The sequence below is a fragment of the Oratosquilla oratoria genome, chromosome 2 (assembly GCF_046742065.1).
Source record: "Oratosquilla oratoria isolate Oo_2021 chromosome 2, ASM4674206v1, whole genome shotgun sequence".
Classification (NCBI taxonomy): domain Eukaryota; kingdom Metazoa; phylum Arthropoda; class Malacostraca; order Stomatopoda; family Squillidae; genus Oratosquilla; species Oratosquilla oratoria.
The window spans coordinates 16682634-16705462 of NC_134778.1; the positions used below are offsets into that span (position 1 = coordinate 16682634).

Consider the following 22829-nt stretch of genomic DNA (forward strand, 5'->3'; position numbering starts at 1 on the left):
AATAGGTAAAAGTGACCACATATTGATTGAACTGGAACTTAATGAAGAAAAATATATGAAAAGAAATGAACAATATAGAAGAGGAAGAATGATGTATGAAAAAACAAACTTTGATAAAATAAGAGAATTCTTCCAACAAGAAAACTGGGAAGAAATATACAAAGAAGAAACATCAGTGGAAGAGAAATGGAATATTTTGACAAAAATTTACAAAAAAGGAGTGGAAAAGTATGTCCCAAGACAAAAACAAGAAAAAGAATATGTAAAATGCTGGTACAACAAAAGTTGTAGGGAGTTAAAAGACAAAAGAGACAAAGCCTGGACCAGATGGAAAAATACAGAAGACCTGAAAAATGGAAAATATATACTGGTTATAGAAATGAATATGTACAAAAGTGCAGAGAGGAAAAAAGAAAATATGAAAAAGATGTTATAGAAAAGTGTAAAGATCAAACAAAACTATTCTACAGATTTGTAAACAATAAACTGAAAAACAAACAAGACTTGGAGAAATTAAGACAAGGAGGAGTTGAATACACTGAGGAAATGGAAATGGCAGAAATTATGAACAAACATTTTAAATCAGTGTTTACAAGGGAAAATATACAACCTGAAGAGATTGAGTGGAAAGAAAAAGTCCCCCCTATGGAAGAAATAGAAGTAACAAAGAATGAAATATTGACACACTTGGGTAATTTTGATGTCAGAAAATCGCATGGACCAGATGAAATAGCAAACTGGATTCTGAAAGAATGCAGGAATGAACTGGCAGACAAAATACATAGCATAATAAGCAGTTCCTTAAAAGAAGGAAAAGTTCCAGAAGATTGGAAAAAAGCAAATATAGTACCTATATATAAAGGAAGAAATAAAGAAGAACCTACCAACTATAGACCAGTCTCTCTAACAAGTACAATAGCAAAAATTTGTGAAAGAATTATCAAAAGTAGATGGGTAAAATACTTGGAAAAAAACAACGTACTAAATCCAAGGCAATTTGGATTCAGACAAGGACGATCATGCGTCACCAATTTAATATGTTTCTATTCAAGGCTAATAGATATAATACAAGAAAGAGATGGATGGGCTGATTGTGCATTTCTAGACCTAAAAAAAGCTTTTGACAAAGTACCACATAAGAAGTTGCTTAAGAAATTAGAATATGAAGGAGGAATACAAGGTAAATTGCTAAATTGGATGGAAGACTTTTTGCAAGAAAGAAAAATGAGAGTAGTGATAAGAGATCAGCACTCAAAATGGAATGAAGTAATAAGCGGTGTCCCGCAGGGAACAGTTCTGGCCCCAATAATGTTTGCTATATATATTAATGATATGGATGAAGGAATTGAAAGCTATATGAGCTTCTTTGCAGATGATGCAAAACTACTGAAAAGAGTGAAAACTGAAGAAGATTGTGAATCACTACAGAGAGATCTAAATAAAGTACAAGAATGGAGTAGGAAGTGGGAGATGGAATTCAATACAAAAAAGTGTAGTATAATGGAATTTGGAAAAAGCAAAAACAGAATAACAGGATCATATAATTTGGGAGAAGAAGGAATAAAAAAAGTAGAAAATGAGAAGGACCTGGGAGTCATTGTTATGAATAATATGTCACCTGAGAAACATATAAATAAGATTTTTGGAGAAACTTATAATTTAATAAGAACAATCAAAGTGGCATTTACATACCTGGATGAAGAAATGGTGAGGAAAATCCTAATCACCCTGATAAGACCAAGATTGGAATATGCAGCAACGATATGGTCACCAAGTACAAAAAAATGTATAAAAAAACTTGAAAGAATACAAAGAGCAATCACAAAACTGGCACCAACACTCTCAAAACTATCATATGAAGAGAGACTACAAAAACTTAAACTACAGACACTAGAGCAAAGAAGAGAGAGAGGAGATTTGATAGCTATTTACAGAATCATGAAAGGCATAGAAATTACTGATAGAGAGAATCTGATAAAATGGGATGACAGAAATGCAAGAGGACACGGAAAGAAAATAAAAAAAGACAGCTATAGAAGAGATTTGAAAAAGAACAGCTTTCCTCACAGAGTAATAGACAGTTGGAACAAGTTAGATAAGAAAGTGGTGTGTGCAAAATCAATACATGAATTTAAAAATAGTTTAGATAAAATGAGATATGAAGACGGGACCCCACGAGCATAGCTCCCCTTCCCGTAAAATACAACTAGGTACAACTAGGTAAATACACACACACACACACACACACAAAAGAGAAATGAGTACTGAGGAATTAGAAAAAGAAAGGGCACTAAGAGAAGAAGCAAAGGAAAAAAACTTGAAAAGATCGGAGACAGAATGCAAAGAATTCCAGTGGAGAGTAATAGACTTGAGATTAAGACAATGGCGCTTCAAAACGAACAAAACAAGGGAAGAAGAAACCAGGGAGAAGGAAGAAAATTAAAAGTGGCCTATACCAACATTGACGGACTAATTTCGGGACTGAACGAACTCAATGATTATCTGTTAGAAGCAAAACCAGACATAATGGGAATTGTAGAGACCAAACTAAGAGGTGAAATACCATCCACTGTTATCGGACAAGGTTTATACAACTACTGGATAAAAAACAGGGACAAGAAACAGGGAGGGGGAATCATGTTCTTGGCCAAGAAAGACCTAAAGGTGACAAAAATTGCAGAGGGCAAAGGTAATGCTGAATTGATCATGATAAAAGTCGAAGGCAAGAATATGAAAAGTAGAAAGTTTGTGGTGACTTATGTGCCTCCAAAAACAAGCGCTTGGAAAGAAATCGAACATAAAAAAATGCTAGATGACACAAGAAAATCACTCAATGAGATACTAATGGGTAAGGGTAATCTGGTAGTTATGGGGGACTTCAATTGCAAAGAAATTTGTTGGGACAGCATGACAGTGCAAGGAGGAGATGACTCGTGGGGCAATGTACTGCTAGATATGACCATGGAGTACACAATGACCCAATGGGTCCGTGAAAACACAAGGTACAGAAATAATGAAGAGCCATCGAAACTAGATCTAATATTTACAACAGAGCCTGAAATAGTGCATAAAGTCCAGTATGAGACACCAATTGGAAAGAGTGACCATGTACTCATCGAAACTATACTAAAGGAAGAAATAGACATAGAGAGGAACGAAAAGCATAGGAAAGGAAGACTGAGGTACAACAAAACAGACTTTACAAAACTAAAGACATTCTTCCGGAATGCAAACTGGGAAATATTTTACAGGGAAGAAACAGCAGTGGAAGAGAAATGGAATATATTGATGGAAAACTACAATGAAGGGGTAAACAGGCATGTACCAAGACAAAAGCGAGAGAGAGAGTACATTAAATGTTGGTTCAACAAAAGATGCAGTGAGGCAAAAGACAGAAGGGACAAAGCTAGGAAAAAGTGGAGAAAAGACAAAAAACAAAGCAAATGGCAAATTTATGTTAACTATAGAAATGAGTATGTTAATGTGAGAAGAGAGGAGAAAAGGAACCATGAGAAGGATATTATAGACAAATGCAAAGAGCAACCCAAACTATTCTATCGGTATGTGAATGGTAAACTTAAAAACAAACAGGAATTGGTGAAACTATGCCAAGGAAACATAGAATACACAGAAGATTTAGAGATGGCCGAAGTCATGAACAATCACTTTAAATCTGTTTTCACCAGAGAGAAAATACCAAATTGTGACATAGACAAAAACAAGAAATCTCCCCTCATGAATGAGTTTACAGCATCACTAAAGGAAATATCAGAACATTTATCAAGGCTGGATGTCAGAAAATCACATGGCCCGGACGGTATTGCAAATTGGATTCTAAAGGAGTGCAAAGAAGAACTAACAGACAAAATACACATCTTAATAAACAGCTCACTCAAAGAAGGAAAGATACCCGAGGACTGGAAAAACGCTAACATTGTACCAATACACAAAGGAGGAAACAAAGAAGAACCCACCAACTATAGGCCAGTATCACTAACAAGCACCATAGCCAAAATTTGTGAGAAAATAATCAAGAATAGATGGGTAAAACATCTGGAAGACAATGACATATTAAACCCAAGACAATTCGGATTCAGACAAGGAAGATCATGCTCCACAAACTTAATATGCTTTTACTCAAGACTAATAGACATAGTGCAAGAAAGAAATGGATGGGCTGATTGTGCATTCCTAGACTTGCAAAAAGCCTTTGCCAAAGTACCACACAGAAAACTACTAAAAAAACTGGAACACATAGGAGGAATACAGGGAAACCTACTAAAATGGATAGAGGACTTTCTGACTGGTAGAAAGATGAGAGTAGTGCTCAGAGAAAAATATTCAGACTGGAAAGAGGTGATCAGTGGAGTACCGCAAGGATCTGTGCTGGCACCAATAATGTTTGCTATCTATATGAATGACATGGATGAGGACGTGAACTGCTACATGAGCTTCTTTGCCGATGACGCCAAACTGCTAAGGAAAATAGAAACTGATGAGGACTGTGAAGCACTGCAAGAAGACCTAAATAGGGTATGGAACTGGAGTCAGAAATGGGAAGTGGACTTTAATACTAAGAAGTGTAGCATAATGGAGTTTGGAAAAAGCAAAAACAGAATATCAGGAAAATATACAATTGGAACCAAAGAAGTAAAAAAAGTAGGATCCGAAAAAGATTTGGGAGTAATTATCACGAACGACTTGTCCTATGATATACAGATTAACAAAATTGTCGGGGAGACTTACAACTTGCTAAGATCAATAAAAGTGGCATTTACATACTTGGACGAAGACATGATGAAAAAAATATTGGTTACATTGATAAGGCCTAGATTAGAGTATGCAGCGACATTGTGGTCCCCCAGTACCAAAAAGAATATAAAGAAAATAGAAAGAATCCAAAGAGCAGCTACAAAAATGGCACCTGCACTTGCAAACCTATCATACGAAGAGAGATTGGCTAAACTGGAGTTACCGACACTGGAGCAAAGAAGAGAGAGAGGTGACCTATTGACCATCTACAGAATCATGAAAGGCACAGAGGTACTCGATAGTGAGAGCTTACTTAACTGGGACAAAAGAAACACAAGAGGACATGGAAAGAAAATAAAAAAACATAGCTATAGAAGAGAACTGAAGAAAAACAGTTTTCCTCATAGAGTTTTGGACACTTGGAACAAACTGGACAATGGAATAGTATGCGCAAAAACCATTCATGAGTTTAAAAACAAACTAGACACTGCAAGATACAAAGGCGGGACATCACGAGCATAGCTCCCCTTCCCGCAAAATACAACTAGGTAAATACAACTAGGTAAAAATACACATGTATATGTATATATATATATATATGTATATATATACAATATATATATATATATATATATCTATATACATGTACATATATATACATATACATATATATATATATGTATATATACGTATATATACAATATATATATGTATATATATACATGTATATATATATGTATATATATGTACATATATATATATATATGTATATATACAATATATATATATATATATATATATATATATATATTTGTTTATTTATTTATTTATGTTTTATAACACTTGCCCACGCGCACATACTATCATTGTACCATCATAGCGGGGATGGGTTGAGCACAAAATTCGTATATATGTATGTAGCTCGAGCATACAAATATAAGAAATTGTACTCAACTTATATCTCTCTTGATGGCGCAGTGGTTAGTCACTGTTACTTTGATACGTCTGAGCTGAGGTTCGAGCCCTTGGCTTCACTTCGTATCAGTTTCCGTATATGTCTCCGTCGAGCGCATTGTCAGTCTCGTTCGTGATGACATGGAATTAAAAGAAAAGAAAAAAGTTATATATATGTATATATATATATATATATATATATATTATATATGTATATATATATTTATATATATATATATTTAGGGGATGACGTAAGAGTACATAACGTCTCCTTTCCCCTTTGAAAGTTGCAATTCCATAGAAATGAATATCTAAAGTTACTTTAAGTCCAACTTTACTTAGTCCAACCTGTCTCACGAAACACCTCCATTGGTCCTTGGTGAAAGTACTTTGCGAGAATTTGGTGACTTTGATACATTGTCAGTTACCATTGTTTGCTCTGAACAGTAATCTGTTTGTCTGTCCTGATTAGTGTCTGAATTTGTCAAATCAGGTTCTTGTTGGGGTGTGTGGTTGTACTAGAAGTATACTATTTCCTATGTGACCTGCATGAAGTATGTCTGTTGATCAATGTGTCCTCTGTGGATTCTATCATCTACTTAGACTTCATAGTTCATGTTACCAAGCTTTCTAATGATCCTGTCAGGTGACTACTTGTGCTGTGTGTTGTGCATTCTGACCTTTACTGGAGTTGAAGGTGAGAAATTTGTAAGTTTACTCTAGTGTTCCACCTGGGACCACTGTTGATGGTTGATTGTGTCTGAATGTTTAGAATCATCAAATCCATTTAGTTCCTGACTCTCCTCCCCGTGAGCAAAGAGGAGGATGTTTACCCCGTGGCTGCATGTTCCGTGGTGCGATTAGCAAGCAAAATTTTACTTATACATTTAATGATATTGCAAGGGATAACACTTCTGACCTTCATATTATGTATAAAACTCTAGAGGAATTTCTCAGCCTCTCCATTTGTTTCTGGATGGTAAGGATTGGATTTAGTATGATGGACACCATTTACCTTAAAAAGAATCTAAAAATTCCATTAAACAAAACTGAGATCCGCAGTCTGTTATAACACGCTGAGGTAAACCATGGGTTACAAAAATTGGCATTAGAGCTTTGATTGTTGGCAGTGCTGTAGTTCACTGCATTGAACTGACCTCTGGTGATTTGCTATAGGTATATACTATAATCAAGTGAGTATGTCTCCTAAGAATGGTCCTGCGAAATCCATATGTATGTGTTGCCATGGATACCTAGGATATTCCCAAGGGTGCAAACATGCTGATTTTGGGTCATTCTTATGTGAGGAACAACCTTGACATGACTTGACATAGGCTTCCACGTTTTTGTCTACTCCAAGCCACCATACACAACTCCTTGCAATGACTGTACATCTAACAATACCCTGATGTCAGCATGGGCTTCCTTAAGAACTAGACCTTATAAACTTAGGTATCACTACTCTTGCACCTCTAGGAATGCAACCTTGTTCTGTTGTTAGTTCTGACTAAACTGACAGATATGCATTGTACTCATCCTGATAGGTTATTAAATTCCGACTTGAGGTTAGGGCACGAAATACTTTTGAAAGTACTGGGTCCTGCTTTGTGTGATAGGAAGATGACAATTATTCACAAGCATTACTGTACTTTCAGTATCATTGGGAGCATTATCCACTGGTGAGCGAGATAAGGTATCTGCATTTCCCATCTTTCTAGTAGGTCGGTATTCTATGTCGTATAAGTATGGTGCTAAAGTGATAGCCCACCTCTGAGGTCTGGCTGCAACAAGACTTGATAAACCTGCCTTCGGTCCAAGGATAGGTAGCAAGGGCTGATGGTCTATAACGAGTGTGAGTTTGGGTTTTCAGTACAAGTACATGTGAATCTTTTTTACTTCATGCACAAGTGCTAATGCTTCCTTCTCTATTTGTGCATAGTTCTGCTCTGCCTTGTTCAGAACTCGAGAAGCAAATGCTATGGGCCTCTCAACATCATCTGACGTGATGTTTCCTTTTGTTGCTCCAATACCAATGAATGTTGCATCACAAACTAACTTCACAGGTAAAATTGGTTGAAAAGGAGTTAGAAATCTGGGTGAGGTTATTTCTGGCTTTATTTCTTTTACTGCTTTGGCACAAGATTTTGTCTATTCCCACTGAGTACCTTTCTACATCACTTTGTACAAAGGGCTTGTAGTTGTTGCTAGATTAGGGATGAACCTGTCATAAAAGGTTACTAGTCCCATAAATGACTGTAATTCACCATTTCCCGGTATTTTAGCATTTCTAATTGCCTGAGCTTGTCACTAATCTAATGTATACCCTTGTCATTAATTTTGAAACCTAGATATTCAGTCGACGTTACCTGAAATTTACACTTGTCTTGCTTGATCCTCAACCCGTTTTCTTTAATCCTTTCTAGAACTACCCTCAAACTTCTCAGATGTTCAGCCACATCTTTGCCTGCCACCAATATGTCATCTACAAAGCAAAAAGTACATGAAAGACCACTGAAAATACAATCCATGGTTTACTGCCAGAGTCCTGGACTGCTTGCCACGCCGTAGGGTAAGCGCTTTGGATGGAAAAGAGCCATATGAGTATTTATAGTACACATCTTTTGTGACTTCTCGCCCACCACAAGTTGTTGGAAGGCTTGCCTAAGATCCAATTCAGAAAATACTGTATAGCCACCTAGTGCTGAAAGCATGTCATCAGGTTTTGGATATGAATGTTGGGCTAACTGTACATTAGAACTGAATGTTATTTTATAGTCACCACATAACCTGATATTGCCGTCATGCTTCAGAACTGGGACCAACAGTGTTCCCCATATCGAGTAAGTGACTCCCAAGTATTATTTATTTCCAACCTTGCAATTTCTTGTTCTACTGAGGGCTTTAATGCAAAAAGAACTGGTTTTATTGGTGTCTGGTTTGATTGATAAGCTAGCTTGTACCCCTTTTACTGTTCCTACATCTTCTGTAAACATTTCCTAGTACTCTGTTAGTAAATGGTTTACACCTGCTGGCAGATAGGGACGACCAGACACCTTTTCCAGTCAGAGGGAATGATATCAGACTGCCAGACAGTAGACATTACCGCATGCAACCCAAGGATCATGGCCCCACCTCCAGCATTTAGTAACTCCGCACTGATGTTGCAGATGCCAGCTGCATTTCCACCTTTCAATTCAATCACATCCATTTTGACCTCTGTCAGAGAGGACAGAGATTCGTCTAACGGTGGATCAGGAACTATCACCTGAACACCATTGAGGGATACTGTCCACTTGGAAGGTTACCCATGAGTATTGCTCAAGGTACTCAGCAAGGGGGCTACGCCCTCCACACCTGACACTAATTAGCCATCAGCTGTTCGGATTGTGTTCCTCTGGGTCTCATATTTGGAGCGGTTAAGCAGGCCTGAGGTCATATGCATTAAAATGGCCCTCAACATCTTCAGCGATTCCCCTTACATACCCTTATCCATTCTCATCAGAGCTCTAGTTCGCTGTTTCTGAGTCCTGAATTGGTCCAGGTCACCAGCCATTCACGGCGTATGTCTATACTCTCCAGTGTCTCCCGCGACTTGACACCGTTCTTCGACCTTGGGGGCTCTCTAACACATTCCTCATTAGCTTTCAGAATTTCACGTTCAAAAGTGTTCCACAGTTCTTCAGGGTCCTCAAGAGAGCCAAGTTTCTCTAGATGAAACCCAGGTGGGTTACATCTCTGGATTCTCCTGGATTTGGTACGCAGTCTGATTGTTGCGACCACAAGTCTATGATCGGTCCCAAAGAATTCAGCACTTCGATGAACCCTGCAGTTCTGTAGCATCGTCCAACAAGTGTTAAAAAGTATGTGATCAGTCTCCGTAGCTACTCCTCCGGCATAACTAAACCATGTCCATTGGTGTGGCTCTCGTCTCTGGAACCAGGAACCAGCAGTCGCCAGCCTTCTGGGCTTTGCAAAGTTCTTGGTTCCAGAACCATGCTGGCTAATACATACTTCATAGCTAGCTCTGACGGTGCCAGTAACCGCATTAAAGTCGCCCCGAATAATAAGTGTACCTCATGGCAGGCACTGGTCAATTATAGATTCAAACTTGGCACAGGTTGCAATACACTGCAGTAAGACAGATGAAGCCCAACGTTTGCTTTAGCCTCACCAGCATCATATGCTCGTCAACCGGAGTAACTGTTACAACGGCATGCTGTAGTCAGCTATATATGCTTACAGCTTCTCCCGCGTGGTGGATCCTATCGGTTTGTCCCGACCAGAAGTAGGTGTAACCCTCACTGCTGGTCTCATCGTTCCCTTGTCTTCTCACTTCTGAGAGAGCCACTATGTCCAATCTAAGTTTCTTGAGCTCCACAAATAAAAAAAAAAAAAAAAAAAAAAAATAAAAAAGTAGTTGGTCATCCTGGGGGAAGGAATATTCCGGGCGAGCACGCGGGAAGCCCACCAGAGTTTCATCGCGGGCCTAGCTCGACGTGCTGGTTCCTCATTTGCAACACCCCGGCACCCTGCACAATGGGTTTAGTGCTTTTGACGGGGACAGGTTGCAAGCCCATCCCCACCATATGCTCTCCTACGCCCCCACGCGCCACTGAGCCCAACGAGGAGAGACCAGGATTTGTATATACATATTAGGTTACCCACCACCTTGACATTAAGGGATGAAAGCCGCGGACCTTGCGTTGTCGGCCCAGGTGGTAGCTGCTTGCTCGGAGCGTGCCTGACCCACATATTCAAGTCACCCAGCCCAACCGATTTACTTCCCCGAGCCAAGAGTGGCCACCCGTCATGGCCTGAATAGAGGACCAAAGAGGTGTGTTGCTGGTCCCAGGGGACCAGTGTTGCCACTCACAAAATGTAAAAATGCCAAGATGACCCTACGAAAAAATCCAAGAAAATCCAAGGATTATTTTTTATACTTAAACTTGTGAAAAACAAGGTGACATGGCTCTTGAAATTGATTGTGGCTTATTTAAAATAGGAAATTTAGCTAGAAGAGGAAGTTCTACTCACCAAATACTTAACAGACAATGGTATTATTGCAGGAAGAAGGATACTGGCATAGGGTCCTCCTCTAATTCCTCATCATCAACATCATCGGCTTCACTATGATATAAAGTTGCTGTGTTACTCTTCTTCCTGGACTCTTCCCTCTCTTTATATCTCATGTGACAGTGACCCAACTTTACATGTTTGATTAATGAAATAGATGGTTCCCACTTTTGGCAAGTCACTTCATGTCTTGTGATGGCTTGCTTGGCCTGTAGACGGTTTGCAACTGTATTTGTGTGTTGTCTGTTGCTTTGCTTAGTTTTAACTTGGTTTATTTGGGAAAAATTTCTTTCAATACATGCAGACGAGTGTGGCAGAGCTAATAAGTTGCACATAAATGTTGCAAGAAGATTAAACTTTTCTTTATTATTCCCATCTTTCACTGAAAGTAAATCATTCCAGAAAACAGTTGCAGACTGACTTATGCCTTTAAGTGTGTCTCTTGCATATAGAACAGTGGTTCTCAAACTTTACCATGCCAAGGACCCCCCCAGATATTTAAGTCCCATCCGAGGACCCCCAGCCAATCAAAAGTTATTATTACCATACCAAGATACCCATTACATGATTATAATGCAGTAAATTTACTATTTGCATATTCCTACACAAAGAAAGTATAAAAATAAGCATTTAAAATATTTTCAAAATTTTGTCGATTTTCGGTTTAAAAACATTTCCATCTTCAGTTCACACTTTCTGTAAGCATAGAATAAAGCTTGAATGAATATAAATATTAATTAGAAAGAAACAAATGAAATATTATGACATATAAAAATGTAATAGAGAAGTGCTGGCTGATTGCACAACAAAATATCGATATCACCGACACTATAATGACAGAATCAGTTTTGTATATTTTTATAATTATATAGTTTTTTCTGGATTTTTTTTTCATTGTGTCGCGGACCCCCTAGGACCTTCTCAGGGACCCCCGGGGGTCCGGGGACCCCAGTTTGAGAACCACTGATATAGAAGATCTCGCCATTGCTCTTGCAGCAAATCTAGCTCATCCTCCTTTATCAATGTTGGAAAATGTACAGCAAGTTTTCAAAGAGATTTCAAGTCCCTCTTTGTAGAAAGAGCTTCAGCTGGTTCTACTACCTTTAACATAGCAATGAGGCTATTTTCTTCAAAAGGAAATCTCTTTTTCATCTGCATGCACAATTCTATTAGAAACTGCTTGCAGTCATATCGAAAAAGCTCTTCCTTTTCCTGAAGAGGTTCACTTTCCATGCTTCATGGAAACTTTGTGTGCCATCAGAGACGACTTATTGCAATGCTTGAGTTTGCTGCTACATACAGTACACAAGACAGTATATTTGTCAGTAGGATCTGGTTGTACCCAATCTTTCAGTTCATCATCCTCCATCCATTCCTTTCTAAATGCCTGCTGATACCACGTCACTTTCGCTTTTCTCTTTGGTGGGGTAACATCACCACTATACCCTGGTTCTTCAGAGTCACTCATAATGATTTCTAATTAAATCATGTAGGGTTGAATAACTATCAACAGGTCTCACATACCACACACACGACTTATGAGCTAGAGAGGACTGGCGGACTAGGAGAGAAACGTCTCAAACGTATTGAACGTGTTATAGACGCGTCAACTCATAGAAGACAACTTAGTTGGCAAGTCGTGGTTTCCAGCCTTAACTTTTCAACAATCTCATGAATTAAAATTTAAAACTTAATTTGCCCTCTGTTGTTAACATAGTGTACCTCATACTTTATTAAGTGGTAAAGAGAATATTCTATTATTAAACTAATATTTTAAGCAATTGTCTACAATTTGGCGAAAAAATCCAAGATTTGTTCATTTTTTATAGTTTATTTCCAAGATTCCAAGTTGATGGCAAAAATGCCAAGATATTGGGAAAAAAGCCAAGGAGTGGCCACACTGCAGGGGACACCTCACTCAGTGCAACCACGGCCCTGGGACATCAGTCAGCCTCCAGGAGTCCCGTCCTCAGGCTCTGTAACGGGGTTGGATGGCCACTGACTCAGAGTTCATCTGCCTTCTTGATGGTTTTCTTTTTTCCTCCTTATTGGCGAATCACCAGTAGGGGGAGCCGGTTTAATCGCCGACAATCCGACCATGCGGCATGTAGTACAGTGTTACAATGTTACCAGTAGAAGGACAGCCGCCTCACCTGACATATCATAGTGAAAATACATAATCATACACATTTCTTGATAATAATCATGTCATGATACACTTCCACCCCATACATATCTAGAGAAACTGATTGATATCCCCAACCCATAATTAAACACCTTTCTTTTAGTGATATTCTATAAAGAAACTACATTAAATAAATCTATCTTCTAGATTTTGGCATTCCATAATTTCTTTTTTCATTGCTACTCCCTGTAATTCAAGGGACGGGCGTATCAATCCTTTTATAATATATTACTATATTTCATGTCAACCAAAACTGATAAGCACGACCTGTATCAATGCCGGTGGCGTCGGTCAAAATTAACGGTTCATCTCCCCCACCCCCCAATCGCGATTGCACGAAAAATTCCACTCAACTATATGTCAGTTCATGCACTCTCCTTACTACCCTCAAAAGTATCTACAATTCATCTTATCCATATGATTGTACACTCCTAAAAGCAACTATAAAAAGGATAAATTAGCTATGTTGAAAAATAGCTGGTTCCAATATTATTTCCACCGTTTAAACGTCATTCCCTAGGTAAGGAATCTCGATACCGTCTTGTTTTGGCGGAAACCACAATTTTTTTTTTTTTTTTTTTTTTTTTTTTTTGCGTGAAACTACAAAAATAATAATACCTCTTGCGTGGAAACCTTTGTTGGCATAACAATGCAGTATTTTTCAGTTTGTTCTCATAACTTCTAAAAGCTTTTTTATCTTTAATCAAGAGTTCTCCTCTGTCAGTGTAGCCCATCTTATTTAGCGACCTGAACACTGTAATCATATCACCTTTCTCTTTGATCTTTTATTGTTGGCACGTCCTGTGTTTTCAATCTCTTCTCATGTGGCTTATCTCCCAAAATCCTACTAATATGTCTGTCAGGTGACAGGTTGTCTTCTATCAACACTCCCAAATCTTTCTCCTCTTTTGCTTTTGTAATAGATTCACTTTCCAAAGAATATTTAAAGGGTGGTCTTTTGTCACTATTGCCCATTTCCAGCATTTTTCATTTGTTGGTGTTAAACTTTATTTCCTATTCTTGACTCCAAGCAAAAAAAAAAAAAAAAAAAAAAAAAAAAAGTGTATAGATCGTTTTGCAATAGTCTATTGTCCTCCTCATTTTTTCACTCTTCTCGTGATTTTTACGTCACGTGCAAACATGCTGGCATAGCTTGTTTTACCTTCTATCATGTCATTGACACAGACAAGAAACATTATTGGTACAAACACTGAACCTCGTGGAACTCCGCTTGTTACTACTCTCCATCTTGACACCTCATCCTTCACTACTGCCCTCATGTATCTTTCATTTAAAAATTCATTCATCCATTGAAGTAGTTTGCCTCTCAGTCCTCCAACGTGCTCTAATTTCCACACAAGTCGATGGTGAGGGACTCTATCAAATGCCCTTCTCTAGGTCAAGGTACACACAGTCCACCCAACCCTCTCTCTGTTGCAACGCATCAATCACTCTCGAGTAAAAGGGTAAAAGGTTCGACACACACAACCTTCCAGATCTGAAGTCAAACTGACTGTCGGTCAGAATGTTCATCTTTTCAAGATATTTGTCCCATCAATCTTTCACAATCCTTTCGGATAATTTCACAACTGTGCTGGTCAGTGATAGTGCCCTATAATGTAGTGGTGTCTCCTTATTTCCACCTTTGTGAATTGGTACTATATTTGCCCTTTTGAAAAGAAATGACACAATGCCTTCTATCAACGAACATGTAATAAGACTGTGAATCATGTCCATTAGTTGTTCCCTACATTTTTTAAGCATTTAGTCTGGGATTCCGTCTGGTCCTGAAGCTTTTGTCACGTCCAAAACTCCCAAGAGATTGGCCACTTCCATGACCTCTACATTTATATCTTCTAAATCTGGTTTTCTGCTCCTCTCACTTTCTTCACCAAAAAAAAAAAAAAAAAAAAAAAATCTTTGTGGAGACCGATTGGAAAATTTCATTCATTATTTCTGTTTGAGCTGAGGTTTCCTCAATGACCTCACCATCCACTATTAGCTTGGTGATTAGTTACCTTTTCCTCAATTTACCATTTATAACCCTGTAAATCAGTTTCGGTTCATCTTTGCATTTCTCTACTACACCTCTTTCAAAATCACTTTCTTTCTCCCTGTTATACCATACCTGTTTCCGCTTCTTCCTTCCACTAGTGTTTGGGACATCTTTGTTCACTCCCCAGTTGTAAATTTAAAGAAATATTTCCCATTTCCTCATTATCCCTGTGGTATCTATGAATTCCTTCCAGTTTGCTTCTACAAAGAATTTCCTCAATCCTAAATAATCTGCTTTCCTAAAATTGAGTCTTCCTTGCGTGTGTGATTTATTCCTTGGCTCTATTTCCTCATCCTCCATCTGAAATTCAATAGGATACAGTAGTTCAATGAGCTGATGACGTCTGGCTCTTTGATTAATAACAAATCTAATTTTGTGTGAATATAATCTCCTCTTACCCAGGTCACTCTCTTTACCCACTGGGTCATTGTGTTCTCTGTTGCTACACTTAACAGGGTATTTCCCCCCGGAATCTGCTTTTCCTAGTTGACCTCACCACAATTAAAATCTCCAGTAAGGAGTATATTGTTACTTTGTTCAATGTTTTCCTCGAAGAAAATAGCTGTATCTCTCTATATATATTTGATATTCAGTTTCATTCCAAGCTCTTGTATTGGGAAGGGGTATATATTTTGCCCTTTATTATTTATTTCTAGGTGAATTATTTCAGCTTTACCTTTACTCAAATATGCTTCTTCCACCTTTATGTCCCTTATCACAACAAACACGAACCCTCCACCTAATTTATCTTCTGTCTCTTCTTCAGGAGGTGTATCTATTATTCTCCAAATGTGTGTGTGTATGTGTGTAAGGTCACAGCATTACCTATAGGTTGGGTAATATATGAACTCTGAGGTCTCATTCAGGAGAGTAATAGTCGTCAATCACAAGTTCAGCATGTGATCAGAGATCATGTTGAATCATTAATACAGCAATAACTGTAAACCCTCACTATACCGAATCTCATCACATCGAATTTTGGCTATATCGACCTTAGACCTACCGACCCTTCGTCTGATATAACGAACAAGGTCGGTATATGCGGCGCATGGTTGGGTATGGATGGCGGGGCCATGGAAAATTTAAATACGTATGCACGTACAGTACGTATTTTCAGCTATAACATCCAATCCTTCCCCCAACTAGTTCGATATGTCGAGGGTTAACTGGGTTTCGTTACCACAACTTTTCCTTCTCTCTTGCAGGTGGACCTTCACAAAGAACTGAGCATCAACTCTGTCTGCCCTCATCCTGTGCCCCAACCTGATGGAACAGTGTTTAGCATCATACATGGTGTTGGGGCCATGGGACCCAAATATGATGTTGTGTCCTTTCCAGCAAAACCCCTAGAGGGCAAGAGTAAGTACATAAACCATACAGTATGTCTAGAAGGGTAGCACTATGAGGGATGGGAGAAAGGGACAGTATTCAGATATGAGTCCTTTAGAAAAAAGACCTGTGGAAGGACCTGAAAACCATTGCTAGCCACTTTGGGGTTGTGGGTTTATCACCTAGTGCTGTTTGATCTATTGGTCTTTCACAGTCCTTGCACACACACACACACACACACACACACACACACACACACACACACACACACACACACACACACACACGCACACACACACGCACACACACACTCACAGACACACACACACACACACACACACACACACACACACACACACACACACACACACACACACACACACACACACACACATAGCCCCCCCCCCACACACACACGTCGGTCGAAGTGACAGTGAAGTTTGGAACTCTAGGAAAACTTCAAGTCTCATCGATCTCAACAACGAGGGAGTATCTTTGTTGTGTTAGTTGGGAAGGGGAAAGCTCGTTGTGTAGTGGGAAGGAGAAGAAAAAGGAGAAAGAGAGGAATTACTGAGGAAAATGGAAGAAATTGAAGAAGGGGACGAATGGGCCCCGGATGTTAGAAGGGGTGTAACAAAAGGGGTGCAGAACACACAGACGAGGAAGAACAAGGAAGCAGAGGTGTCAAAAGCAGAAATATAGATAATAGTAGCTCAATGGAAAGAGAAGATAACTGCTTTTATGGATTTAATGAGGGAGGGGGTGACAACCTCCCCCGACTAGTATATCTAGAGGAGAAACTAAAAAAATGAACGAAGCATGGGAGGTCAGGTTTAACCAATTAACACTAGTTACCCAAAGAGTTGATAAACTGGAAGAACTAAAGAAGGAGAATCAAAACCTAACTAAACAGAAGAATTAAAAAGACAGTTAAAAGAAGTAAAATATGAGAATGAGGAATTAAAGAATAATAAAGAGAATAGAGAGTCCATAGCAAAAGAGGCACAGGGTTGGAGAAAAGTCCAAGAGAACAATAAAATTATATTTAGAGATATAGTGACACAACAAATGAAAGAACAATCTAAGGACATAGTTATTAAAGTGATGAAAGAAAAGGAGAATATAGTAAGAGACTTAGCGGACAAAAAGAAATGTATAATTATATTAGGGATGGAAGAGAAGTATAATCCAAATAGGACTACAAGAGTAAAAGAGGAAAAGGAAAAGGTAAACAAGATATTAGAAGTAGTTCAAGAGGATGAAAAAAAAAAACAGGGAAAGAAATTGAAACTATCAAAGAGCTTTCAAGAAGGAATGACAGCCAGGATGAGATGTGGGGAAAAAACGCTGGTGTCTACCGCATATCCTGTGCTGGATGTGATAAAGTATACATCGGCGAGACTTCCCGTGACCTGAAGACCCGGATCCGGGAGCATCGCTACGATTCCCGGAACAACATCACCACCAACGCCTGTGTTATCCACCGGAACACCAACGACCACCTGATGGATTGGGATAACGCAGAACTTCTGTTTAGTGAACCAGATAGGATGAGGAGAAAATGCCTCGAAGCGGCCGCCATTCAAAGCTTCAAAACCATTGAGCAGAACAGAGGCATGTTTAACATCGCCCCTCCTATAATCCATCTGTTACCCGCATTAAATAAATGTATGAAATGTCCCCCTTAGTCCACTTCAACAAACTGTCCGAAATGTCCTCCTTTGTCTCCACCAAGTCCCACCCGTCCCCCTCCTCCCCCTCCACCTACCACCCACCCCTACCTGATAACCTCTCCCAGTTCCTTCCCTGTTGGCTTATATGTGCTCAGAGTGTGTGTCATGTCTGTACTTGAAAAAGCTGTAACAAGCGAAACGTAGTACTAATAAAGGTTTCGATCTCACAAGGTGTTTATTCTCACAGTCTTGTCGGCTTTTGCCATTGTGATTCATATGAAGAGAGACTGGCAAAACTTGAGCTACAGACATTAGAGCAAAGAAGAGAGAGAGGAGACTTGATAATTATTCATAGAATCATGAAAGGCATACAAATTATTGCTAGAAAGTATCTGATAAAGTGGAATAGTAGAGATACAAGAGGACACGGAAAGAAAGAAAAGAAAAAAAAAAAGACAATCATAGAAGAGACCTGAAAAAGAACAGCTTTCCCCACAGGATAATAGACACTTGGAGCAAGTTAAATGAAAATGTGGTGTGTGTAAAAACGATACACGAATTTAAAAACAGTCCAGATAAAACGAGATATGAAGACGTGACACCACGAGCATAGCTCCCCTTCCCGCAAAATACAATTAGGTAAACACACACGCGCGCGCGCGCACAATATTCTTGGCGTGATATACGATACATCCTTGTCATTCAAACCACATCACAAACATAAAGACAAAAATGCACACCTAGACTTAACGTGCTTAAATCTCTTGCAAGTACAACATTCGGACGCAACGAAGGAACTACCACTACAGTATAAAAATACACTCAGTCGTGAATTACGCGAGACCCGCATGAGGCCCTAACCTCATTGAGAGACACCACCAAACTCTGCAGACTATACAGAACAAACGCTGCCTCAAAAGACAGCACACCTACTGCACTACATGACAGATCACCCACGCACACCAAGAAACATCAAAACAACACCCAAAATCTTATGTCACCCAAATATACTCTCCTCTCTTCCTCCACAACCACCAAACACCCGCCTTTAGAAGCTTATCCAACTCTCGTGGTCGGGGAGTTTGGTGTGTGTGCGTGTAAGGTCACCGCATTACCCATAGATTGATTATATATGAGCTCTGAGCTCTCTTCCGCAGGGGAAATATCTGTCGATCACGAGTCCAACACGTGATCCAAGACCGTGGTGAATCACACAGGGTTCAGAGCGGTGGATGTATGGAACATACCAGACGAAACAATAGTGTGTGCAAAAACGATACACGAATTTAAGAGCAAATTAGATATGGCGAGATACAGAGACGGGATACCAAGAGCGTAGCTCCCCTTCCCGTAAGATACTCGTCAGAAGGAATGTAAACAAGAGATGTGCAGAAGAAATCAGTAAAGTCGAAGAAATCAGTAAAGGCATTAAAATCAGAAATATAGATAAGAGCAGCGCAATATAAGGTGGAAATAGTTATTTCTATGGATTTGATGAGGGAGGAATGAGAACCTCCCCTGATTAGCAGGTCTAGAGAAAAAACTAACAAAAATGAACGAATCATGGGCGGTTAGGTTTAGTCAACTTACACTGATTACACAAAGAGTTGATAAATTGGAAGAACTAAAGGAGGAGAACCAAAACCTAAATAAAGAAATAGAAGAATCAAAATGATAGTGGATATGAAAGTGAGGAAATGGTTCATAGCAGAGAAAAACAGAAGGGAAACAGAAAACAGGATGGAGGTAACAGAAAATTAAAAGTTTCCTTCACAGATATAGATGGATTAGTAACAGGCTTGAATGAACTGAATGACTACCTGGTGGAAAAGGAACCGGACATAATGGGAATTGACGAGTTAAACACCATATGAGGACGGAGCCTTTATTTGTACGACGTTTCGCTTATTACAGCTTTTTCAAGTACAAGTTGAGATACATATGCTTGAGATTAAATAAGGGGAAAGGAGGGAACGAGGAGAGAAAAGAAGAAGGGGGAGGAGGAGGAGGAGGAGGAGGAGGAGGAGAAGGGGGGATGGAACACTTGTATGCCATCCACCCCTTCTCCTCCTCCTCCCCTCCTATTCCTCCCCCCCCCCCTCTTCTTCTTTTCTCTCCCCGTTCCCTCCTTTCCCTTTATCTAATCTCAAGCATATATATCTCAACTTGTACTTGAAAAAAGCTGTAATAAGCGAAACGTCGTACAAATAAAGGCTCAGTCCTCATATAGTGTTTAACTCGTCAATCTTGTCGGTAACTGCCACTTTCGTGAAAAAAAAAGGGAATTGTTGAGACAAAATTGAAAGGTCCATTACCACCCAACAGTGTAGGACATGGCGCATATAATTATTAGATTAGAAACAGAGAAGTAAAACAAGGTGGTGGAGTTATGTTCCTGACTAAGAAGGATATAAATGTGAGGAATGTTACATATGGAAAGAATAGAGTGGAAATGATTATGATGGAAATAGAGGACAGGGATGGGAAGAACAGGAAGTTTGTGGTAAATTATGTGGCTCCTGAAACGGTTTCGTGGGAAGAGAGAGAACACAAAAATATGTTAGAAGACACAAGGATAACACTAAATAAAATAATGGAAGATAGAGGAAGAGTAGTTATAATGGGTGACTTTAATTGTAAAGAAATCTGCTGGGAAGAGATGACAGCGAAAGATGGAGACGACCTATGGGGAAATATACTACCTGATATGATTATAGGACATACAATGACACAATGGATACAAGAGAATACTAGGTATATAAATGAGGAAGATCCATCGAGACTGGATTTAATAATCACATCAGAACCTGAAATAGTCGACAAGATTGAATATAAGACACCATTAAGTAAAAGTGACCATACATTAGTTGAACTGCAACCGAATGAGGAAAAATACATGGGAAAAAACGAACATTATAGAAAGGGAAGATTGATGTATGATTTTTTTTTTTTCTTTATAAAATAAGATGAATTTTTCAAGAACCAGATTGGGAAAGGATACACAAGGAGGAAACAACAGTAGATGAGAACTGAAAAATTTGACATTATATATATATATATATATATATATATATATATATATATATATATATATATATATATATATATATATATATATATATAAAGGAGTGGGAAAGTATGTTCCAAGACAAAAACAAGAAAAAGGATATGTAAAATGTTGGTACAACAAAAGATGTAGGGAGTTAAAAGAGAAAATGTTAAAATATAAAATGGAGGAAAGACAAAAGACCTGAAAAATGGAAAATGAATACTAGTTATAGAAATGAATATGTACAAGTGTGCAGAGAAGAAAAGAGAAAATACGAAAAGGATGTCATAGAAAAATGTAAAGATAAACCAAAACTATTTTATAGATTTGTAAACGACAAACTGAACAAACAAACAAGAATTAGTGAAACTACGACAAGGAGGAGTTGAGTACACAGAGAAAATAGAAATGGCAGAAATTATGAACAAACATTTCAAATCAGTATTTACGAGGAAGAACATACAACTTAGAGATGTCGAGTGGGAGAAAGTCCCCCCTATGAAAGAGATAGAAGTAACAAGGAAAGAAATAATGAATCACTTGAGTAATTTCGATGTTAGAAAATCGCATGGTCCAGATGAAATGGCAAACTGGATTTGCGTAAAGGAGCACAGCAATAGAGCAGCTGCTCAGTATTTTGGTCCACGAGCAATCGGAAAAATAGTAAGGACTCGAAGAAAATAAGAACAGCTGAAAGGTTAATGCAAAGTTACAATAGATTATTTCATACTTTAGTATATTGATTCACTGTTATATCTACATTCACAGAATCATACATTTTCACCTACAAAGCTATTTCAAAATATCTTTCAACAGATCTATGATAGAACACATTGTTTTTTCCACACAATGCCCTCGTCTTATGCGAGGTGTGCGTCCTCTACCCCCGTAAATAGGGTACTTTTTCATGGTTTTGCAGGGCTTGGTGCCCGCTCGAACCTCAACCTTGTAGATTGTCTAGAACAGTTCATATATGAATGCAGGAGACAGTGTCAACGGTGTGCCACTCTAGGACCGATACCCAGAGGAAGCTGATGTATCACACAGTGATGTCCAAGTCACCTCAGGTTCGAGGTGAGCAGAGTGGATGCCCTTCCTAGCCTCTGTGCCGCGACTAGGATTCAAACAAACGCCGAAATCCCCACGCAGTTACCAGACGTGCGCGTTACCTACCGAGTAACGGCGGGCCCCATTAGGGTACTAATTCTTTGTTGAGTTCCTTCTTTAATCTCTCTTTGTGTACACCTGAACTGTATCTGTGGAGGGATTAGCCACTGAGTATTAGCAATTCCTTAGTTTTCCTACTGTGAAGGGGTTTAAAATTTTGCATCCAGTTTTGAACTTCTAAAGTGCGGCCTTTACACCTGTTTTGTCCAGGTTCTGAATCTTTGCTTGTCTGTGCTGTTTGGCCATAATTTCTAGTATTGACACTTGTGAATTCTTACTGACATCATACATCTTATTAAGGGCTTTCATAATGACATCATTGTTGTACAAGGTTAAGGAAGGACTGTTGAGGATATCATTTAGGAGATGTAGGTTTTGGCTGAGGACTTCTTGATGGCTGGCTTTATAGATCCATTTATGGATGCCATTGCCTGGTTATCTAGGTTCCCCATGTTTGTTCCATGGTATGGTCAGTGGTCTGGTTACTTCTAAGATTTTCTGCTTGCTCTTTCTACAGATTCATTCCTGTCAGTTTTATCCATTCTTTCATAGACCTGAAAATTGCAATCATATCACCATTTATATATTTTT

General features: G+C 38.8%; 1 protein-coding gene across 1 annotated transcript in view; it reads left to right on the plus strand.

Annotated features, from left to right (window-relative positions):
• Positions 1-22829, plus strand: part of LOC143037348 (carotenoid isomerooxygenase-like) — an 82224-nt gene that overhangs the window by 47334 nt on the left and 12061 nt on the right. Inside the window, exon 5 of the mRNA XM_076205489.1 lies at positions 16226-16379. Within this exon, the coding sequence (XP_076061604.1) occupies positions 16226-16379 (154 nt within the window). The remainder of the gene's footprint in view (positions 1-16225; positions 16380-22829) is intronic.